The 24,596-nt window shown below is 35.1% G+C and overlaps 1 protein-coding gene across 1 annotated transcript in view; it reads left to right on the forward strand.

Annotated features, from left to right (window-relative positions):
- The first annotated feature begins 932 nt into the window (after nt 1-932).
- LOC145279643 (nuclear pore complex protein Nup133-like) overlaps nt 933-24,596 on the forward strand; it is a 116,258-nt gene continuing 92,594 nt past the window's right edge. The window contains exons 1-4 of the mRNA XM_080130872.1: nt 933-1,182; nt 10,473-10,576; nt 15,850-15,953; nt 16,323-16,550. Coding sequence (XP_079986998.1) covers nt 1,046-1,182; nt 10,473-10,576; nt 15,850-15,953; nt 16,323-16,550 — 573 coding nt within the window. The 5' untranslated portion in view covers nt 933-1,045. The remainder of the gene's footprint in view (nt 1,183-10,472; nt 10,577-15,849; nt 15,954-16,322; nt 16,551-24,596) is intronic.

The raw sequence follows: 24,596 nt of genomic DNA on the forward strand, positions 1-24,596 counted from the left end.
ACATGGCGGATGAGTGCTCAGTTGATTAAAGACTCAAAAATTTTAGCAAAGAGGAGGAGCAGATTGATGGAAAAGTTCTTTTACCAGAATTCTTTACTGCTGGTACAATGGAGGCAATTTTCCAGAGAATTATGACTCAGCTAGGCATTTGTTAAAGTTTGGTGAGGACAAGGGGCTAGCTTAGCAGAGCATCTCTTAATCAGTATGGTAGGTATGAGATTAGGCACACACACCTTGAATGTCTAGTTTTATTTTTTATATCACTGACATGAGAAGGGGGTGATTTTGAAATGCACGAATGTGGCTTCTGTTCACAAAAGGAAATTGAGGAGGGAGTAGTTTGTGAAGTTAGAGGGGGGGAACTGGGTAAGCAAATCAGCTTTCTCAGTTGTCGTACAATTTGATTATCTTCTTTACAACCTTTAGTTTATTCAGTGGGAAAAAATGATTTCATTGATTTTCCTTATTCAAAAATAAATTGTCATAAAAATAAACACATGGTGGGTGTTTTTCTTTCATTTTTTGTTTATTTATTTCTGTTAATAAGCTGCCTCTTGATCTTGACGCCAGTTCTTTTTGATTCGGCTTTTTCCGGATGTTTACGTCGGCAAAAAGTCGCTTTTGTTTTGTTCAAAATTGTACCACTACCGAAACTATTGTTTTTATAAAAGATGTTCAAAATGTTTATTAAACATTGGACGAATGGAATGCAGTTTTTTGAAAAGAGAAACCGGAAGTTACTGTTAGGCCGCTAAAAAAACTACATTTTTGTTGTTACTGTTAAAATAAGAAAAGAATGACTATTTTATTATTTAAATTATAACTTTGCATTTTTATTTGAAAACATAATTTTTTAAAACCTATAATTAAAAAAAATATATATAAAATACATTGTTCTAACAAAAGATTGTTTTCTTTTTTATTTTTGCCGGTGTTTTCGTTTCGATATCGGAACGGATTTCAACTTTTCTATTTGCTCATCTCTACTGGCAAAAGCCGTCGAAATTGGCGGTGTATACGACTTCTGTTTCTCACTGTTGTTGAAATGTCGGTAATGCACGTTCGTCGTAAAATACCGACTCCACGTCAAACTGATGATGTCTTTTCTCCCAGGGGAGGAGGTTACAGAACCCCGGGACGATCACAATTCGGAAATGTCTCGTCACTTTCTCATAACACAACGTCAGTGTCTTTTCTTTTTGCTTCCTCAAATTTGTTTAACACAAACAAAAACGCTTCTTCTTTTTTTTTTTTTTAATGTTCTAGATTTTGTTTGTCGTCCTGTGTTGTTGTTATTTTTTTTATTGTTATTATTAGTCTATGCAAAATGAAGATATTCATAAGTTTTACGTTAAAATAAAAACTCCATTTTAATATCTTTCAAAATGTCTTTCTTTCTTTGCAAACACGTGGTACTAAAGAATAACAACGTCGATTGCGTTCATAAATTCATTGCAATCGGTTTAAGGCATTTTATTTTTATTCTGTAACTTAAAAAAAAAAAAAAATAGCATGGCAATATTAGTCTTCGTATTAATTATAAGAGTCGTACAAATTTTTATCTTTACCCCCCCCCCTCGCTTCACACTCAGTATAAAAATATAAAAATTAGGATCTTTTTCTTTGTTATAGAATAATCACCCCCGTCTTCAAACCGGGATTAGGGTTAAGGCTAAATTCATTTTGAGGACACTCGAAAAGAAAAAAAACAAGTCGCCGATTAGAGACGGGAGTGGTTCAAAAAATAAATAAATACCCACCTTACTATATAAACATAAAAAGATCATCACTTCCTATCCCTATGGCTTAAAGAACGAACGACTAACCATTATTTTTATATGTCCAAATTAGCCACAATTTAATTTTAATAGACTTGTATATGAGCCCCCTCTAAAAAAAAAAAAAAAAAAAAATTGGGTTTGTATTACTGTACACATAGATTCGAAAAAGTTGTCAAAAAACAAATATATAACAATTTGTTATATATTTGTTTTTTTGACAAATGTTATCAAAGGCAAAATAAGTTACTTTTCTACCTAACTGGATATATTTTTCGTGTTTTTATTCAATGTAACAGCTCGAAAAACCTACAGTGTTTACCGATGTATTAGAAAATTCAAAATGGCGCCCGGCTCTTTAACACGTAAGTTTGGGAAAAGGTGTTATAAATAATAAACTAGACAAAATACTATTAAAAACCCACCGAATATATGTCAACCTATGTCACGGTAACATATATTGAGCGAGTTTCTAACAGTATTTTGTCTAGTTTTATATTTATAGCACCTTCTCCCAAACTTACCGTGTTAAAGAGAGAGTCGGGCGCCATTTTGAATTTTCCAATACATCGGTAAACACTGTATGTTTTTCGAGCTGAATAAACATGTTACATTAAATAAAAACACTGAAAACATATCCAGTTAGGTAGAAAAATAACTTATCTTGCCTTTGATAACATTTATTTGTTTTTTTGACAACTTTTTCGATGTGTACAGTAATACAAACCTAAAAAATGAGATTTTACTTTTGGTACTTACGCACAGAAGTTACCGTGCTGAAGTAATAACAAGGGTGTTTTGTGACTATTCTGTGGTTTCACCTAACAACGTAATGAACAAAAGATACCGTAAAACTTTAATTTAACTCAAAAATACTATTTAAGATAGCACGATACTTTCTCTGCATAAATACGTGCTGTCGATACTCTATGGCTGACTGAGACAGCTTCCGTACATTCATATCTGATTTACCTTTACATTCCATGTTTAAAAAGGATGTGTCCTCTATAGTATCAGATCTGACCGAATGGTTAATTGTAGGCATAGACCAATTCATACCATCTAAAAAATTCCAACAAAAACCTAACAGCCAGCCATGGTTCTCTCCAGAATGTGCTGCTGGCTGCTATCGTGCACAGAAATCACTTTTTCCATAATTACCAACGTAATAGATGCAATGCATGCACTGAGACTAAAGCTGCTTTCAGGGGCGCCAGCAACCACTGTAAAAGAGTAATAAAAAATGCAAGAGAGCTATATGCCCAGTCTGTTAAATCCAAAGTAGCTGATCAGCGGCTTGGTTCCCACCAGTTTTGGCAAATAACAAATAGGATCCTGAACAGAAGTGTGCGTTCTATCCCAACCATTATCAATGGACCAGAGGTCATCTCGTCAGCATCAGACAAGGCCAAACTATTTGCCAAGAACTTTGCAGCTAATTCTACCCTATGCGATGAAGGCCATCAACTCCCCATATTTCCTCCTATAACACAGAACACGCTAGGTAACATACAAATATCTGTGCATGATGTCGCCAAGCTAATCAATAACCTTGATTCCAGTAAAGCAACTGGCCCTGACGGCATCCCAATTATAGTGTTAAAAAAGCTTCAACCAGAACTTGCTCCCATACTTACGAAATTGTTTAAGCGTTGCCTTAAGGAGAAGTGCTTTCCGACTCCCTGGAAAACCTCATCAGTTTGCCCTGTATTTAAGAATTCAGGTGATAAGTCATCTCCCTCTTAGTACAGACCAATAAGCCTCCTGTGTGTTATGAGTAAGTTGCTGGAATCCATATTAAATAGAGAAATAGTAAACCACCTCAGCAGAAACAATCTTCTTAGTGACACACAATATGGTTTCCGTTCTGCAAGATCTACCGCAGATGTGCTAATGGTTATATCTCACAGGATTAGTGAATCTCTTGACAAAGGCTTCCTTTCTAGGGCAATTGCTCTTGACATATCAAATACCTTCAATAAGGTATGGCATAAGGGCTTACTTCACAAGATTTCCAGCTTCGGAATAACTGGAAATGTTTTCTCAATCATTAAATCATATCTCTCCGATAGGCTCATGAGAGTAGTGGTCGATGGACAAAAATCAGAAGCCTGCAGTATTAATGCTGGAGTCCCTCAAGGGTCAATCCTGGGCCCAACTCTCTTCCTGATATACATCAATGACCTCCCTAAACACATACTTAAATCATTTGTTGACATCTATGCTGATGACACGACCATCTACGGCAACACATCAAAGGCTGTAAATGACAAAGTTCTCTGATTCCCTCTCCTCTGATCTCGAGCGCGTGGTTCAGTGGGGGAAGTCATGGCTGATTACCTTTAATGCATCTAAAACCAAAATCCTATCCTTACATCATCAATGCTCTGATCCCCATCTGGTATCAATTGAAATGGATGGCTCTCGGCTAGGAGAAGCCCCGTGTTTTGACAAGCTTCTGGGTTTGACCTTTACTCCTGATCTGAAATGGAACATGTACATCAAGTCTGTTGCCAAGGTCGCTGGAAAGATGGTGGGATCCTTCTACCGCTCCAGAAGATATCTCACTACTGATGCAATTCTCTATCTATATAAAAGCCAAGTACGTCCAAGGATGGAATACTGCTGCCATATCTGGACAGGAGCTAAAAACAGCCTATCCTGCCTTGACAGAGTACAAAATAGACTTCGTGACTTAGTGGGAGATGCCCTTTCCTCTATCCTGCAACCTCTCTCCCACAGAAGAGACGTTGCGAGCCTATCCTTGTTTTATCGTTATTTCCATGGCAGGTGCTCGTCTGAACTCCAATCTCTGGTCCCCCCTCGCCAATCTTTCACGAAAAACATCCGTCTAGTCGAATCCACTGTGAAAATTTTCCCCAACTCTTTATCTGTGCCTAAATCAAAACGTGGATTCCATGAACAAAGCTTCTTTCTTAGAACTGCACGCCTGTGGAACTCTGTTCCGTCTGCCTGCTTCCCACCGGACTACAACTTGGATCTGTTCAAGTCCAATGTTAACAAATTCCTAATGAACCGCCCCCTTAAGTAAACACTTCATTAAATCTCCACACTAACGTACTGTACTTGCAATAACCCTTATCCCTGAGTGGCTTCCAGGCCTTGATAAGTGGTGATCACTGTGTAAAAAATAAAAAAATTATTTCAGATAAATTTAAGGTAACTTCGGAAACATTGTCGAACCGGATAGCATATTCTGCTGCTGCCACTGCTCTAATATGCTATCCAGTACGACATCCTCCTTTTTTTTTTTTTCTTTATTTTTTGGTAAATTTTTACTTGACATTTTCCTTAAAAATGACAACTTTTAAAGGTTTTCGGGTATGCTGAAATCGAATATCGCATTTAAATTTCCCGCAAATTAGGTTTCCGGATATTAAGCAATGTAATTTCTTAATTTCTAATGTTAAAAGTAGTGGCCATTGTTGTACGCGCTGGCGCGCACTTACGTTATGATCTTCAGTGGTCACCATGTTTTTTAAACTTTAGACGATAATATAAACTTGAGTAAAACAGAATGACGACCGATGAAAACCATTAAATAATACATTGGAAAAAAAAAGGGGTTATGGTATAAAGATGGGGGGGGGGGGAGTCCAAAAATCCAGCCTCGTTCTGAGTTCGGGAAAGGTGGGTCTGTCACCGGTGTCGAGAAAGAATAAACGCGACAAAAAAGTAAAGACTGTTTTGAAGTTTATCAGTTTGGGTTTGTGTTACAAGGAAAGGCCATAAGCCTCGTTTGTGGCATTACAGCGCTCTTCTAAGGAACTTTACCTTGCTTAATCAACTCCTTCCTTGCCAATAAACTCCCATCATTTCCCCAGAACCTTCTGATTCCAAGATAATTTCATTTCCCATAGATTACTGATAAGAAATTTCCCCAAATAGTAACAGGGAGACACGAGGGGGAGGGGGGGGGGAAGGATCATAAATCTTTGAAAACTGCACTAAAATGCTACACTTAGTGTCAGTCTCGGGATCAACCACTGTAGGCGCAACCAAGACTAACTGAATTTTGCTGAGGGAAGTAAACATATCCCAGCAGTTTTTCCAAAGTAGGTAGGGGAAAGGAAGCACTCCAATTCAATTATTTCCTCCTGCAAAATCAAATTATTGGAGTTTGCAATTCAAATCCAATTTTTTTTAGCCGGTCACTAGGGACTGCCAAAATTCACCACAGAATTACACCACCCTATATGTAACACAATGTAACTTTATTATAAATTAATATTATCAATATAACTTTTGTACCATTTAAAAGAAGGGCAAAATAAACCAGTAATAATTAAAAAAAAATTTTTTCATCGAACGAAAATAATGAAATTGCAAGACGAAAATCGTGTTTACATAATTGACGTGTTTAGTAAATCTAGCAAAAATCAACTAATGGTCAGATTTTCGTTAACTTTTCGATACTTATCCATTTTAGAATGAAATTACATATAAAATGCAATTTTCGTAAAACATACGAGGGGAAATATTTTTTTAGTGCGTTCCCCCCCTCCATATTTATTTTTTCGAAATTCAAACAAAATATATTTAAATCTATCGAAATTTCTATTTATTATGAAACGTAAGAGTTGAAATAAGTAAAAAATATTTATTTTTTAAAAATTTAAATACACATATTGAACAAAAATTTACCTTGAAGTTGCAATTAAAAAATTGATATAAACTTATGTTTTTATTTTTTAAATAGCGTTTTTTCGAATTTCTATAATCAGTTGAATTGCCCAGAAAAAGAAACTTCATAAACATTAATTAATTTTTAAAAGATTAAAACGATTAAAATTCCATTATTTCAAAATGTTCCGTTACAACATAGATTTTTAATTGTTTTAATTTTTTTTTTAAATATTAAGTTTTAATATAAACATGACTCTTGTCAGCTATTTTATCGCCAGATTAAAACCAATTTGAAAATATTATTGCACAAATATTAAGCATTTTGTAGCCCCCCCCCTCATATTTTGCTGTCGCTTTTTACCGAACAAAATATGGAACCCCATAGTTAACCAAATGAACATTCAGTAAGACCGTATTTCATATTTAATATACAAATGTTTATAATATTATTAATTGTTACACTGTGTAAATCTTAAAACCTAACAAAATTATAACAAAGATTAATTATTAATTTCAGTTTGAAAAAGATAAACAAAGGTTTTAAAAAATCATTAAGTCGCTTCTGTTTTTCTATAGTTCGTATAGTTAACACAAATCTGACGTCACGAAAACATGCGGTCCATTTTTCACAATCGTTTGGTAGACCCTACCGGTCACAAACAGAACGATAAATAGACCAGTGACTAAATATTATTACCGGTCTTGACCAGGTTGTCAACAAAAATTATTGGATAGAACCGATGCTTCATCAAAAGTGAACTGTTCAGTATGATATTTAAGTATGAGACTCATGATGAATGGATTCTCATTAAAGCCAAAGATTATAGATTTATACCGGAAGGTACACAGATGATCGTCGTTTTTCAGAAAAAACATCGTTTTTTTTGTTTTTTTTTTGTCCTTTTCAGTCCCTAGATGAACTTGCTCAAAGGCCTTCCTGAGATCTCCCAGGCGCACATGATAATTTTTCCTAAATGCTACTAACAATTCCAATAATTTGGCAGTCAAATTGATTCCCAAAGATACAGCATCATTCAGAGAAATGCCCCCTCACCTTTTAAACAAACAATTGAAAACTGGACAAATCCCAGTGGTGACCGCTGCACCTTGTTTAATGACAAGATGATAGGGGATCCAACGCTATTTTCCGAAGTCTTCCTAGGATACATGTATTGGTTCAATAATGTCCATTTTTATTTTTTATTTTATACTCCTGGAAGACATTTACATAGTTTTTAGAGTGTTCACCCCTCTCCAGAATTTCCAAGAAAGGAGCATAATTTGACTCCATTTGAGATATCTTGTTCCCATCCCAGGGCAGATCATGGTATCTTTCCTCCCTCATAACAATAATTTCTTGAAAAACTTTAGTTTTGTCCTCATCTGATAACAAATCAGAGTCCCTGTCTAATATATCAACTGTCGAGAGAAAAAAAACTCAATTCCACATTCAAGTGAGAATTCCTCAAAAAATGGTCCCCAAGGATCACAAAATGATGGGATTCAATACTCCTTCGATAAGGTAGTTTGAACATTTGGGTAACTCGTGAACTGAGCGAGTGAAGAAATGGGAGTCATGCTTGTTATTGATCTTCTTCAAACCTTTGTCCAAAAGAAATGATACCATTTGAAGTTTGCCAAGCAAATCTGTCCAGACTTTTAATCAAGCTAAAATCCTTTGAGCGCTAAATCAGATTCAAACCTATAATATCATCTAAGGTGAAATGGTTCAAGTTATAGTCAAGACTTAGATGGAATCCCGCTTTTTTATATTTGCCACAATCTCGTCAAAGCAAGAGATATTAAATTTTAAATTTAACTCCTCCATAAACAATGTATCAAAGGAAAAAGATTTTGAGACCTCAATTTTAAGGATGCTTGAAATTGACAAAGATTAAAATTTTTGTACCTATAAATGTACTTATTCGTATGCTAACTGGTTCCGAGTAAAAAACATTCTTATGTACTCATTTTTTTTTTTTTACACGGCATTGAAAAAGAACGAACATTGGCTGCCAGTGTCAAGAAGGCAATTCAACTATTCAAATGTATGGGTGATCCCCTCTTTCCCTTCACCGAAACATGCAGCATAGGACTAATGTTTGTAGTGGGCCAATGATAATTTGGGCACATCGTCGAAAAATATGATCGGGTCCCAAAAGTAATGCATGCATAGGGAAATTCCCCTATCCCCAAGTATTCCATCTCCGTGTGCGAACCCAAGCAGTTTTTACACGAATCGAGCTCTGCTACTCGCTTAAATATTAAACTGAAAAATTTAAACATAGAGCAGTCCTTCCTCCTGTATTCAATTTTATTGCACAATTTACAGGATTTATTGTTATTTCCAGAAAGGGTGGTATTGTTTGGAAGAATTTTCTTTCTTTGTGATAAAGATTCCCTAAAAGGTTTTTTGTCCCGATCTTGCCACTTATCAGACAAAATGTTGGACAATTTTGACAACCAATTTTCATGCTCTTTTGGACACGGTGCAATCATATTGAGTTTAACATATTCTGCAGCATTCTCAACTATCGCTCTGAGCGACGGATATCTATCTTGGCACAAATCCTTTTAAATATTGCATGAGCAAGTAACACCATTGAAGGAATGATCAAGTTCAGTCAAATCAGCTCTGACTTATTCACTATAATTTCTCAATTGGTTGAGATTTGTGAATGGTCAGTACAATGAAGAATTTTTTAAAAATATTTTATCTCTTGCTGTTGGGATTTAAGAATTTTTCCCTCAGGGCATTCAAAATTATTTCGGAGATCTCTGACTTATTGAACTCTGAGATTAATTCAAAGGCATTTTGATAACCACCTTTTAATGTCAGATACATAAGCACTTATTACCAATCAATATACATCGGCCTCATTCAATTTCGATTCAAAGTTTCTTTACCTCCGACATCCCTTCTAAGTCCTTTTGAGGAGGAGCCATTTTGAACTAACCCAGTAGCTTTAATAACTTTGAAGCCATTATCAATTTGTTTTAACGTAGCATTTAACAATTCAATCCTAATTAACAAGTACAGACCGATACAAAGTATCTGAAATACATTACAACAATTAAAGTTTAAGAACTTGTTTAATAATGTAATATAAATATTTAAAGGAGTCACGTTTGAAGACTGTCAATGCAGTTCATGGGAAGCAATGTGGACACAAGTTATTATCATTATTCTTTTATATACTATTAGAAGGAATTTTCAATTGTATTACATTTATTTACCAACATAATGTGTCATACAAGATGGTAGGTGTTGATGTCCCTAATTTTCGAGAGTTGTATTCCTTCAGAGGAGAAAAGAAGAAGAAATGTATACAACTGTTCGTCGAGGCTTTCTTTTGTTTGTTTTTTTTATTTCCAATAATCAGTGTTGCAGACTGGCTGTCAAATCAATTTCCAGGATGCAAGTTGTGATATTAAGTATTATTATGGATTATTGTAGCTTTCTTTTTCTTTTTTAATGTATACAAATGATTAATTTTTGTGTTACACTTAAAGGGTGTACTTAGGAGTGTTAATGACTGTTGTATTAGTGTGGTGTAATGGTTTAAGGGAGGTAACTCTACATGTGCATGGATTAGTTCCCTTACTAAAATGCACGTGTCTTCGTATATGTGTTTGCACACATACATATGCATATATTTTAATAATTGAATTGATTTATTATCATATTTTTGTGTTTTTGAAAATTATTGAAAATTCCTTTTAATATTGCCATTATTCTTTTAAATGCTAACTTGTGTCCATGATGTTTCCTACAAACCGCATCGATATAGCCTTCAAAAACATCTCTTTTCAAACTATCTACAATGCTTCAAGCAAACTACATCCTTCTCATAAATATTTAATTTTATAAGACACTGGAGCTCCTAAATTATGCACTGCTTGTGTTTTAATTAATGTACTAAGTATTACAATTGTAGATTTTTATTTTTTCTTTCTTTTTCTTTTTGTGTTATTGAATCTTGGTAAAAATATGTACTTAACGAGTGTCATTTAAATTGATTTTTTAAAAACTTCTATATCTTTTAGATATTCCTTTGCTGGAAGTGGTTCTTCTGAGAGATACCATTCCCTCCAAGATTATGGTAATCCAATGCCTGTCCTAATCTCAGAAGCACTTAACATTACTGAAAGTGAGTTTTTTTTTTTAAATTTCTTTTTCAGTAAATTGAAGAATTTGTATTTTATTTTACTTTTATTTCATGTTATATTTCAACCATATATACTCCTTTTGACATCGTAACATAAATGGAATTTTGAACTAAACTCTTTATCTTGGTTTAGACTTTGCGTTTCATGCCTTATGTAGCAGAGTTCTTGGCATGCTTCAGTTAATTCTGGTTCCAGTGTCTTACACCAAAAATGCGCAGGCTAACCAACAGCTCCATGTCTATCCTCACTGCCCCAATCCAAATCTTCAGTTGCCCGCCTCTGTACAGTCAGCGAGTTTGTCTACCAACTTGTGCGTAAATAATTCCTTAAGAGTTTCTGTAATACTGATGTTGCATCAATGGAGAAACAGATGCTTAGGATATGCCAAAAGCAATACATGTTGAAAACTTGGAATGCGTGAAAGTCTTTGCACAAGAACCAGGTTTCGTAACTGTACAACAGTATTGTATATATCCATGCGTAAAATATTTTCAAATTTCTTGTTTTATTTCTTGTTGAGTGTACAATCTATTTTGATGACGTTCGTAAGTGTTATGAGTTTGAAAATTATTTACATGATTTTAAATTTTATATTTTTGGTCATGGCGCTATCACTTTAAAAGACATTCAGTGGTGAGGCCCCATTTGGGTGCTGTGGACTTGCCTCTTAGTTACCATTGTTCCCAGGTCTGTGTCTAAACCTAACCGTAGATTCCATGAACGAAGCTTCTTTCTTAGAACTGCACGTCTGTGGAACTCTCTTCTGTTTCCTTGCTTTCCAGCTGACTACAAGTCTTCAAGTCCAATGTGAACAAGTTCTTGAGTCATCCCCTTAAGTAATTAATTTACCAAATTTCCACTATTAACAGTTACTACGATATTGTCCCACTGACTGCTGTATGCTCATTAACCTCTATCCTCAAGTTGCCTCCAAGGACTCCTTTGTAAATAAAAAAAATATAAAAAAACACAAGAAAAGGTCCACTTGCCCAGAGTAGTAATACTTGTTAGGGAATCTGGTGGTACCAGGGATCCAGACTGTCTGAAGATACTGGCTTCCTGACTAAAAATGCACCAAACATCACAGGCAACAGGGATCCCCTGTGAATTTATATTCCCTTGATACTTTCTCTTTTGGGAGAAAACGGTTCAACCCACCTAGAGTGAGTGTCATACAACACAAAGAAACTTCTTATATCCGTATTTGAATTCTTTGGACTATCGTTTTTTTTTTTGTTTTTTTTTTCTAGTTGGGAGTCCTCACTTATTAAGGCCCAAAGGCCACTTGAGGATAAGGGTTAATGAATGTAAGGTGGTAGCGTAATAATCGTTACTAGTGTAAAGTGAGTTATTTTCACATTTCGGTCGATTTAACCTCCAACCTTCTTCAGGTGTATCTTATTGAACTCTTGAATCTGCTTGGAATTACGAATGAAACTCTTTATTTATAATCCATGAGACTAGAATGCTCTCATTCCATCAGCGATCACTTTGTAGAAGTCCCAAGTAATTTGCACTTGTATTCTGAGTATCGTCCACAGTGAAAATTGAACTTTCAACCTGCAGAAGAGTGTAACTTTACAATTGAATTTTACCCAATACTTTATCCACTGTGCTATGGATCTGGAACGTTGTGAAAATAATACTCAAGATGAGAACAATAGTCTAAAGAATCCAAATAATACAAATAATTAATTCTCATCTTAAAAATTCAGAAACGCAATACTCCTTATATATGCAGTATTTTGATTATTTTATTCTCTTACCTCTTTCTGGATTCTTATAACTGGTAAGCTGTGAATTTTGAACATATGGCTTAGTGGATATAAGCATTTAAGAGTGTGCATACATCCCTGATTTACTGCTATCCTCTCCCACATCAAATATGTGTACCTGAACTAATGAAAAATCAAAAGTAGCAGCAGACTTTTCTTATGGAATTAATATGAAATCGCAGATGATCATTTCATTTGATTAATCACATCTTTCATTGTTAGTTGTTTTTCCAAGACTACCTTCAATCTTATTCCAGAATCATGTATATGACATCATGTTCACCACATTATTATCTTCCTTTTTTAGGTACGGGCAAAAATGTACGAATAAAGATAGGGGGTACATAGTTTTAAAAGCCGATTTATAATTTTTTTTCTAGGTTTCCGGCTACTTTTTGATTAAATTTATATGATTGAAGACTAAAGTTAATTTCCAAAAAGAAAAATATATTTGTACACGTGAAAGAAAAAGTTATGAAAAATGTTTTCACGGTGAGCTAACAAATTCAGCTAAATTTTGAAGTTAAATAAATTTATTGTAAAAATTCTTTGAAATATAGATTATGTAAAAATTATCCTACGCCGAAAGTTTCGCGTTCATGCAAGCAAGGAAAATATCATAAAAATTATGCCGTAATTAAAAAAAAAAAAAAAGAAATATTTTTTGTAATTATAATTTTTTTGTGTGAAAATATTAAATAAACAATGCTTAATTCAATGATCAGTAGTTTGGGAAATTAATTTTTCTTCTAGTTATACCGAATTCATTAATACAGACTTTAGGGACTTTTTTCGTAATGTTCCTGTAAAAATTAAATACTTTTTTTTTAATTGTTACAATTTGTGATGCTTTATTTTTATAAATGAAGCAAAAATAAATTCATGCATTTTTTTTTTTTTTTTTTTTTTTTTTTTTTTTTTTACTACTTAAACCCATAACTTTAGTAAAGGTATTTAATAACTAAAAGTACAAATGTGTTCATTATATTTTGTGATCATTATTTGATAAATACTGAAAATTTTATTAAAATTGGTTAATTTCCTGATTTTTGGTGAATCTTTAAGTAAAGGTAGAGGTCAAAATGTTTATACATTTTGAGCATGGCATTCGTTTTGCGCATACCTATCCTTGTTTTACGATCCTGGCCTCTAGTCAAGCTAAACCTTTGATCCTTTCTGTCTGCTGTCTACGGCAATTTTTGACTAAGCACAAATGATACTGGAAGCCCAGGTTGCAAAAATTCAGGAGTTATCCCCGAAAACATTTCACAAATGTCTAAACTGGTTTTGGCAAATTGTGAGTTGAAGTTGCACAAAATAGCACACAAGCTGAAGATATCAAAAGTCTATTTACCATTTTGCATGAATATTTTTCAAGCTGCGTTCAAAGTGGGTGCCACATTTGCTCACAGTCGATCAAAAATAATGACATGCTGATGATTCAGAGCATTGTTTACAATTGTTTCAACACAAAAGTTTTTGCATCAACATGTAACAATGGATGAAACATGGATCCACTACTTCAGATTCAAATTGGCAGTGAGCTGAATGAACAGCAAGTGAAAGCTGTCAAAGTGATGAAAGACGCAAACATCAACAAGCAAGATTTTGATCTCCATATTTTGAATATGCAAGGTAATTTTTCATCAATTACCTTGAGAAAGGAACAACTATCAATAATGTTTAGTATCTTGCATTATTGATTTTTTTTTTTTTGCAAAAAAAAAAAAACGAATGAAGAGAAAGTGCTCTTTAATCAAGAAAATGTATGATCACAAGTTGGTCACTACGACAACAAAATTATATGAATTGTAATTGCTTCCACATCCACCCTATTCTCCAGATTTTTTCCTCAATAATTACAGGTTGTTAGCAGACCTCAAAAGAATGCTCCAGAAAAAGCGATTTAATAAGAAGTTATATCAGAAACTGTAGTGTATTTTAAGGCCTAATACAAATTGATCTACAAAACGGCATCAAATTGGAATCCATGTATCACTTGAGGACACTATTGATGAATAAAGTTTTTTTGTGTATAAAAGTTGATTTCTTAGTTCAGCAGAAGACTGAGGTGTTATGTTGATTTCTTAGTTCAGCAGAAGAATGAGGTGTTATGTGAAGATATTAAGAATTTGAAGGATAAAATTTTTACCAAACTGACTGGATTTAGAATTTAATAATCTCTAAACATATCCAGAAATTACTATCTGCTAATCTAAAAGCTTCAAAATTACTTCAATTTCCCATGGTCAGTGTTTTTTTATTGTATATTTTGCTCTATCGTTATTTTCATGGCAAGTGCTCAACTGAACTCCAATCTATGCCTCAACACTTTGCCAAACATTAAAAAAAAACAAAAAAAAGAAAAAAAAAACACTCTACTAGCTACAACCACTATATACAATTTCCCCTACTCTCTACCTATGCCTAAACCTAAATGCAGATTCCATGAACAAAGCTTCTTTCCCAGAACTGCCTGCCTGTAGAACACTGTTTAACTGGCCTGCTTCTTGGTTTAAAATCCAATATAAACAAGTTCTTGTTGATCCAACCCCATAATCAAATTCTACCCAATTTACACTATTAATGATTACCATACTACTACCTTACATTCATTGACTCTTATTCTCGAGTGGCCTTCAGGTCTTGATAAATGGTGACTTGGAAGTAAAAAAATAAAGAAAAAAAAAATTGAATAGTATTAATAAAATTTTCATAATGCTAGTGATTTCTTCCTCACGTTAGAAATTTCAAAGGTGATTTTTCTTTACGATTCAAGTATTATGGTTCGTTTATACTTCTAAAAAAGACAAAACAGTGAAAAAAAATCAATATTTATCATAAGAATGACTATTTGTGGGAGTTAAAATTCTCAGGCTAACTCGATTGTCGCCCTTTAACTCAGAAGAGCGACCTAGTTATGTCACTTCCTTTTTCCCATATTTCTTTCTCTTTCGCGCCGGACCCTCAAGCAGTCAAGATGTAACAAACACCAGTCTGGTGGCAACGGGCCACCACAGCACCCCCTGACTAGCCAGTCAGCCTTTCGCAGCTACCAAGCACAAGTAACGAACTCTTATTCTTTCTATCGCTCCTTCATGTATATTTATGTAAATAAATTGCATTTCTTTTGCTGATATATAACGGTATGTTTTCGTCATGAAAATGTGACCTGTTGTATTTCAATTCCTCATTCATTCACCACCACTGCACACATGGGGACAGGGTCCTTAATAACGCGAGCAGAACGTCCTGTCCCCATCATATTCTAAAAAAAAAAAAAAAGTTGAAATAACATTTTTAGATGTGTCCATGTAAGGTTCTGTTAGTTGATTCCGTCTGTTCATCACACTGAACAGGATCAAATGGATAACTCGTAATGCTTGATTAATTACTTTTATTTTTTTCTTACAATTAAAGATTTAGTTGTCTAGTTTTGAATTGAATTTGATTAAAAAAATCTTTTGTATTTCTTTCAGAATTGGTAGAATACACCGTTAAAATCGATCCCTCAGGTTGGGCATGGTTGGTCGGGGGTCGTAAATTGTTTATATGGCGTTACAATCAAAGCAGTCATGAAAAGGTAGGTTTTTATTTTTGCCAAACTTTATAAAATATTTTATTAAAATTAACTGGAATTGAATGATAAACCCTTGAACCTTTTGCAACCCACTCATAACATATTTCCTTTTTTGTATTCTTATTTTTACATTTTTTAAATTATTTTTACATTTTATAATGTTAAATTTTTAAGATGGAGTTCAAGACTGTACTCAGCATTAATTGGGTTGGAGGGGATATAAGCAAAGTGACAATTATTGAAGTTAATTTCGGTGAATGTTATACTCTGTTTGATCAAAATGAAATCTACTTATCCACTTGTCACTTTCATCTCTGCTTTTATAAAACGATGGTTTTAGATTTTGATTATAAATCATACTTTTGTTTGTAGAGTTCTCGTCTTGTGAAGGAACTGACTCTTCCTCCGAGTGACTTAGCCCATGATGCAAACCGTGTCTGTGTGCTCCCTAGTCCTCGTGAATCTCAGCAGGCAGCCTGTGTGGCTGTGTCTCCTGAGGGTGTTGTTCGTTATTGGTCAAGTATTGCCCATGAAACTGCATTTGTAGAAATCAGTGCCGAATTGAAAGGTGAAGAATGTGCCTGTGTTGTTAACTTACAGGTAAGTAATCTTCTATATTTTGTGTATTTGGTTTTATGTCTGCGAAAGAAGTTATGTTTTGATCAAGTTTGTCAGTTTGTCTCTATATTTGTGTATATACAGCCTAGTGTTCAAATCGCTTGAACAACTGTCACCAAACTTGATCAAAATATCAGTCATGATCTAAATTAAAACTAATTTAATTTGGGGATATAGAGATCAAGGTCGCAGAAAAGCTGAAAGTCGCCCTTTTAGTGATAACTTTGGTTCTGTTCACTATTTGGTCCATATAGCCAATGAAGTTTCACATCTTATATGACTGACAAGTTTGAAATTTTGACAAAATTTCAACATCTAATTTTCTAAATTTGATATATGAATCTGATCTTTGAAAACAGTAATCACTTTGCATAATTTTTGTCATAATCAAATTAGTTTTTTGAGTTATCAATGTTTTCTTGGCATAACTGAGAATAATTCATGCAAGATGAAGAAATAAGGTTTATAAATTGTTATCCTTCTCTCCTCTCAAAAAATGATAAAATTTGGAATTATGTCCCTTCTGAATTTGTTTATATCGGTCATCATATTTCTACAGTTTATTAAACTTTTTCTGAGTTTCGTGTGTACAATTAAGCTATTGTTTATTTATCCACCGAGTTGATAGCAAAAATTACGAATTATACTCATTTTTAGTTCGTGTGAGGGGAATCTATCACCATACTTTCCCTTAAACACGTCCGTTGGACTTTTATTAAGTACAATACTTAATAGTTTTTTTTTTTTTTTTTTTTTTTTTTTTTTAATGGAGAGTAGAAAACGCATTGTGGATGCGTTATCGGCAGCTCCTGTTACTCTCGCTTCTTCTTATTTGTCCCTCAGTCCTCATTTTTTTTTAAATGAGTGATTTTTCGGACAAAGGGAGAAGAAAAAGCTGTTTTCTAGGTTGGCAGTATTTTTGCGAACAGTTGGCTGAGATGGCGGAAATTTTCTGTTTCTATGTCTATCCTTGTAGCCATGTCACTAGTAAGGGTGCTGGAGGTAAACGTTTTGTCTGGGCTGACGTTATCCGCCTGATAGTCAGGGACCCGAACCTTGGATTAACCACTAAGGAGGCTGTCCTATCAGCAGGTGCAAAGTACTGGGGCTGCTGTATTGCCATTTGGTGAATGGATTCTGGACCATGCAGTAGCTTCTGGTGGGGCCTCTCGATGCCATACTAGTGGGTAATTGTTACGGCTTTACCTTATCATTAACTACAAATAAAAAATAAAAAAAAATTCTTCGTTTCTTTTTCTCTCTTAATTTCCCCTCTCTGTCCTGCTCTAAGTAAATCTGTCGACCTAGTCCACAAATTCCAAAATTTCATCATGACAAGTTTCAAGAAAAAATACATGATTAAACCCGGTTCCCCAACTTCCAACGTAGACCCCTACTACCATGTCTCCTTCTCCAACATCAGGGGTCTTCGTTCTAACCTTCCAGAGGTTGAAACCCAATTACAGGAGACTAAACCAGACCTTTTATTTTTAAGTGAAACTGGCATTGGACAGGCTATTTCCCTAGATGAGTTTGCAATTTCAGGATACTCTAACTTAACTTCTAAATCTGACCCCCAAGATCGCCATGGGCATGGAATATGTGCCTATATTAAAGATAGCTTTCCATGTGGGAGGGACATCTCCAGGGAAGATCCTAACTTACCCTATATGTGCTTCCGGGTTGCTTTAGCTCACACTACTGCATTTATATTTACTCTCTATCGCCCCCACAACAGTGGAGTTACTATCTTTCAAAGCATATCTGAGAAAATTGACCAAGTCCTTTCTACTTATCCTTCAGCTAACATTCACGTATGTGGAGACTTCAATGTTTACAACGTTGAATGGTTGACCCACTCAAACAAGACCGATGATGAGGGGAGGTTCTGTCATGATTTCTCCATTGCCTATGACCTCACTCAGATTGTTCAGGAACCTACCCGTGTGCCCGATAATGATGGCCAGTATGCGAGCCTACTAGACCTTTTTCTCACAACTTGCCCTGAACTATGTTCAGTTTCTGTTCTGTCGCCTCTTGGATCTTCCGACCACTCTGTTGTATCAATTAAGATAAAAATGAAATGTAATAAGTCCCCAGATGTACCTCTTCATCGTACAGTATATCGATACACTAAGGCTGACTGGGATAGCTTCCGTACATTTATATCTGATCTACCTCTGCATTCCATGTTTAAAAAGGATGTGTCCTCTATAGTATTAGACCTAACTGAATGGTTAATTGTAGGTATTGACCATTTCATACCCTCTAAAAAGTTTCAGAAAAAACCTAACAGCCAGCCATGGTTCTCTCCAGAATGTGCTGCTGCCATTGCGCACAGAAATCACTTTTTCCACTGCTTCAAACGTAATAGATGTATGGAAACTAAAGCCGTTTTCAGGACTGCCAACAACCATTGTAAGAAAGTAATAAGGAACGCAAGAGAGTTGTATGCTCAATCTGTTAAGTCCAAAGTAGCTGAGCAGCGGCTTGGTTCCCACCAGTTTTGGCAAATAGCAAACAGAATCCTGAACAGAAGCGTGTGCTCCATCCCAACTATTATCAATGGACCTGAGGTAATCTCGTCAGCATCAGACAAAGCCAAACTCTTTGTCAAGAACTTTGCAGCAAATTCTACCCTTTGCGACCAAGACCGCCAACCCCCAATATTTCCTCCTGTATCAGAAAACACGCTATGTGATATACGTATATCTGTACGTGATGTTGCGAAGCTAATCAAAAACCTTGATTCGAGTAAAGCAACTGGCCCTGATGGTATTCCAATTATAGTACTCAAAAAACTTCAACCTGAATTAGCGCCCATACTTACAAAACTGTTTAAACGTTGTCTTAAGGAGAATAGTTTCCCATCTCCCTGGAAAACCTCATCAGTATGCCCTGTATTTAAGAATTCAGGTGATCGCTCATCCCCCTCTCAGTACAGGCCAATAAGTCTCCTGTGCGTCATGAGTAAGTTGCTAGAATCTGTGTTAAATACAGAAGTAATCAAACATCTCAACAAAAATAACCTTCTTAGTGACACTCAATATGGTTTCCGTTCTGCTAGATCTACAGCAGATGTCATTACAGTTATATCGCATAGGATTAGCAAATCTCTCGACGGTGGCAATCTTTCTAGAGCAATTGCTCTTGACATATCTAAAGCCTTTGATAGGGTATGGCATAAAGGTTTACTTCATAAGATCGCTAGCTATGGTATAGCTGGAAAAGTCTTCTCAATTATTAAATCATTTCTTTCTGATAGGTTCATAAGAGTAGTAGTTGAGGGGCAAAAATCAGAAGCTCACAGTATTAATGCCGGTGTCCCTCAGGGATCCATCCTGGGCCCAACTCTTTTCCTGATCTACATTAATGATCTTCCAAATCATATCCTTACATCATTTGTAGACATTTATGCTGACGACACTACCATTTATGGTACCACATCTAAGACAGTAAACGAGCAAGTTCTCTCCAATTCTCTCTCCTCTGATCTTGAGCACGTAGTACAATGGGGAAAGGAGTGGCTGGTTACTTTTAATGCATCTAAAACCAAGCTTCTCTCTTTACATCATCAACATTCTAATCCACATTTGTCATCAATTGAAATGAATGGCTCTCGTCTTCAGGAGGCCTCAAGTTTTGACAAGCTTCTGGGCTTGACCATTACTCCTGATCTTAAATGGAACACGTATATCAAATCTGTTGCCAAGGCCGCTGGAAAAATGGTGGGATCTTTCTATCGATCCAGTAGATATCTCACTGCTGATGCTATTCTCTACCTATATAAGAGCCAGGTACGTCCAAGGATGGAATACTGTTGCCACATCTGGGCAGGAGCTGCTAGAAAGGACTTGTCCTGCCTTGATAGAGTTCAAAATAGACTTCGTAGCCTCGTAGGAGATGTCCTTTTCTCCTCCTTGCAACCTCTATCTCACAGAAGAGATGTTGCGAGTTTGTCTCTGATGTATCGTTATTTTCATGGAAAGTGTTCAACTGAGCTTCAATCTTTGGTCCCCCCTCGCCAAACTTTCACAAGAAACACTCGTCTAGCTGTAAACACTATCAATAATTTCTCCCACTCTTTATCTGTGGCTAAACCTAAACGTAGATTCCATGAACAAAGCTTCTTTCTTAGAACTGCACGCCAGTGGAACACTCTGCCGCTTGCATGTTTCCCACCTGACTACAACTTGGACGTATTCAAGTCCAACATAAACAAACTCCTGACAAACCGCCTCTTTAAGTAAGAGACTCTATCAAAACCCCCAATACTAATGATGACTACAATACTATCTCGTTGATTACTGTACACGCAATAACCCTTATCCCTGAGTGGCCTTCGGGCCTTGATAAGTGGTGACCCCCATGTAAAAAAAAAACATCCTGTCATGTAGACGTGCGTGAAAAGTCGGCTTTAGGCATAGGCAAATTAGGACTTCCGATAGTTGGGGGCTTCACACAGGAATCATAAGAAAAATATATAGATAATGCTAATATAGGCGTATTAATATAGGCGTGTGATATCCACGGATATTTACTTGCATACTTAGAATATAGCTATAGCCCTTCGAATACGAGAGTATTGACAATTCCGATTACTGTTGTATCGGGAGAAAGAAATTTTTACAAGCTGAAATTAATAATAATAAAAAAAACTATTTGAGGACGACAATGACGCAAGAACGCCTTGCAATAGTATCTATCGAACGAGATGTCGTCCAGTCTCTGGATTATTCACACTTTATTCGAGACTTTGCTGCCATCAAAGCACGAAAATTTGATTTTTGTTAAAAATCTACACGAATATTTTTGTATAAAATTTAGTTATTTGTTGATTTAGATATAAATATAGGTTGTTTTTAATAAATTGCATAATATATATTTTGGGTATTCATTTTTTATTATTCTGTTTCATTTCGGGCCACCAAATTCACTTTTCCTATGACCTACAATTACCTAAGACCGGCCTTAGTGCGTGTGTATGTGTTACTTCTAAGTTGTCAATTTTAAGTATGTGCTTACTTACAGGTGTATCGTAATTTTCATGTATGAACAAATGTTTTGTTTATGCATATGTAAGCGATTGACACCTGTAGTTTTTAATGTATAAATATTGTAGAGAGAAAGAGTAGCTTCAATTTTGTTAACTGATGTTAGGAAAATAAAATTTGATATGTTAAAATGTCTTCTCCTGCACCCTACAGTTATAACCTTGAGAAAAGCAACGCCTTTCATTGCTGCTCCTGATAGCTATACTTTTGACTTTGTTTAGAACAATTATATTATTATTGTTTTCAGTCTTGACGATAACAGCTTAAGAATAGAAACATGAATTAATTTTTGTAGATTTTTTGCAAGTTTATATATATATATGTGTGTGTGTGTGTGTGTGTGTGTGTGTGTGTGTGTGTGTGTGTGTGTGTGTGTGTGTGTGTGTGTGTGTGTGTGTGTGTGTGTGTGTGTGTGTGTGTGTTCGGAGCGATGCATGGTTAATCTCCTCGACAATGTTGTAGTAGTAAAACCTATGCATATGTTTTCACCTTTACTGTCGGAGACACAGTCTTCCAAGGGGCAATTGAATTCATAAATTTAGTCCTATCAAGCAACTCAGCCTAACCTGATTATAAATGATAACTCCTCCACCTTGACTGAGTTACTTGGTATAACTAACTTAGTCTATGAATTCAATTGACCTTTTGGAGATTATATCTCCCACGATAAAGGTGAAAACAAACACACACAGAGTTTCTTTTTGGTTTAATAATAATAATAATAATAATAATAATAATAATATATATTTGTATATATTATTAATTATATATGTTAATAACACTTGTCTCAATAAACACACACATACACACACACATGCACACACACATATATATATATTGTATTATTTTTAGATTGTTTAGACTATTGTTCTCATCTTTGTTGTTTTTTTTTTTTCACAACGTTTCGGTCGATGTAACCTTCGACTATCTTACGATGCATTCACACTGGATGGTATTGGTTAATGGTGAAAAATAACGCTACGTCTATTTCTTTTTTAACATACACACACACACACACACACACACACACACACACACACACATATATATATATATATATATATATATATATATATATATATATATATATACACTGCATATCAAATTATTAACGAATTTAGATTTTTCTTAATAATTAAGTAACGAGTGAATAAAAATCCATGAAAGTTTGAAAAAGTGCTAACAATACTATTCAGCTACTCCAGTCAGAAAATAAAAGTATTTAAAGCAGTATTAGCGAAACTATGACAACAGATGGGAATATCTGATGATTTCAGTGTGTCAAGTTATTAACGAGGTTAAGAAAAAAAGACACATACTCATAACTTGTTTATTGAAATAATATTCAAACATTACATAAACTAGGAAAAATCCTTAGAACACAATAACTACATAGAAATTTCTACGTTGACATAATTAGTAGGGCACATGCGATCCTTTTTTATGAATGACTTGTAAAACACGTTGGTTCACAGAATTAGTCAAATTTGTGATTTCATCAACAGTTATTCCTCGCGATACTTATTGGAGAGCATCCCACAACTCATCTTTGCTCTTAAATTGGTGTCCACTTGTATAGAGATGTCGCTTCATAATACTCCAAAGGTTCTCAATTTGGTTAACGTCTAGTGAATTTGCAGGCCACTCCATCTTCCGTGGCCCAGAGAACTTCAGTTGTTGCAAATACTCTTTGCTTTTGTTTGCTGCATGCGAGAGAGCATTATCCTGCGTAAAAATAATGGTTCTTCTGAACGTCAACCTTTGCTTCTTCAGCCATGGTTCAAAGCGCTCCTTCAGAAAAACTATGTACGCATTTGACGTCATTTTTATGCCTTCTGCGACTCTCCATAAGCCAACTAAAGAACCTCTGATAATCCCAGACCAAATCATTATCCCACCACCACCTTGTTTGCGCCTTAAACGCCGATGACGATGTCGTCCATCTAGGACCGATCCCTTGCTCCAACCATCTGAGCCATCAAGAGTGACACAAACTTCATTCGTGAACAAAACTTTGGAAGAATCCATTTTCATGTTATCCTCTGCCCATTTCATGTTGTACTCTGCCCATGTCTATCGGTTTTGTATGTGATATTGCTTTAATTGAGGCTTTGTCACGGCTTAACATACTTCGCCACTTATTTCAGAAGGCGGCATCGAGTACTTTTTGAGACATTTTTTAATCCGGCTAGGTCAAAGACTTCTCGATTTATCTGCCCAGGGTTCTTAATAACTTCACGTTTAATTTAGAGTAGAGAACGGCGTGAAACAACTCTAGATTTACCTTCATCAGCTCTCTTACGTACCTTTATAGGCTACTTGACAAAGTTCTTCACAGTTTGGTGGTACCTTCCCATTATTTTCGATATTTCGAGAGTAGTTTTAACTTTTGCTAGCTGTTCTGTAATAGGACTCTTTTTAGAACTACTCAATCCACCTTTTCGATCAATTTTATTGACCAAACAAACTGCCTTGTTAATAATTTGACACACCTCAATACTGTGGATTCATCAATTAAGATGGCAAGTTGTTTACATTGCGCGGAACAGTAGGAAAATTTCACTGTACGCGCAGCTCATCATTGCCAACGTTTCCGAAGCTTTTGATACGAAACTACCGGTAAGTTTCTGAAACTGGTAAAAAAATGTTATCTCGTTAATAATTTGACACGCAGTGTATATTATAAAACCAAAAACAAACTGCTTTTGTACTTTGTTTTAAACTTTTGCATGACAAAGTCGGCAAGATTATTCCCTGTACGTTTGGGATTAATAGCGTTTTTATTGCTACAAGTCCAGAATTCAAATAATATTTAAAAACAAAAATAAAGAAAAATCTTTCTGAAGTACATACCCGTCATGAATATTTATATAAAAAAATCGATTCTTATGAATTTTACCGATGTAATAGTAAAGTGTAGCTATTACAAGGGTGATTTTGATCTCTAGTTCTCGAGAGGTTGATAAGGGAAGGT

This window comes from Euprymna scolopes, chromosome 7 (assembly GCF_053919585.1).
Source record: "Euprymna scolopes isolate OS-2025 chromosome 7, ASM5391958v1, whole genome shotgun sequence".
NCBI lineage: Eukaryota > Metazoa > Mollusca > Cephalopoda > Sepiida > Sepiolidae > Euprymna > Euprymna scolopes.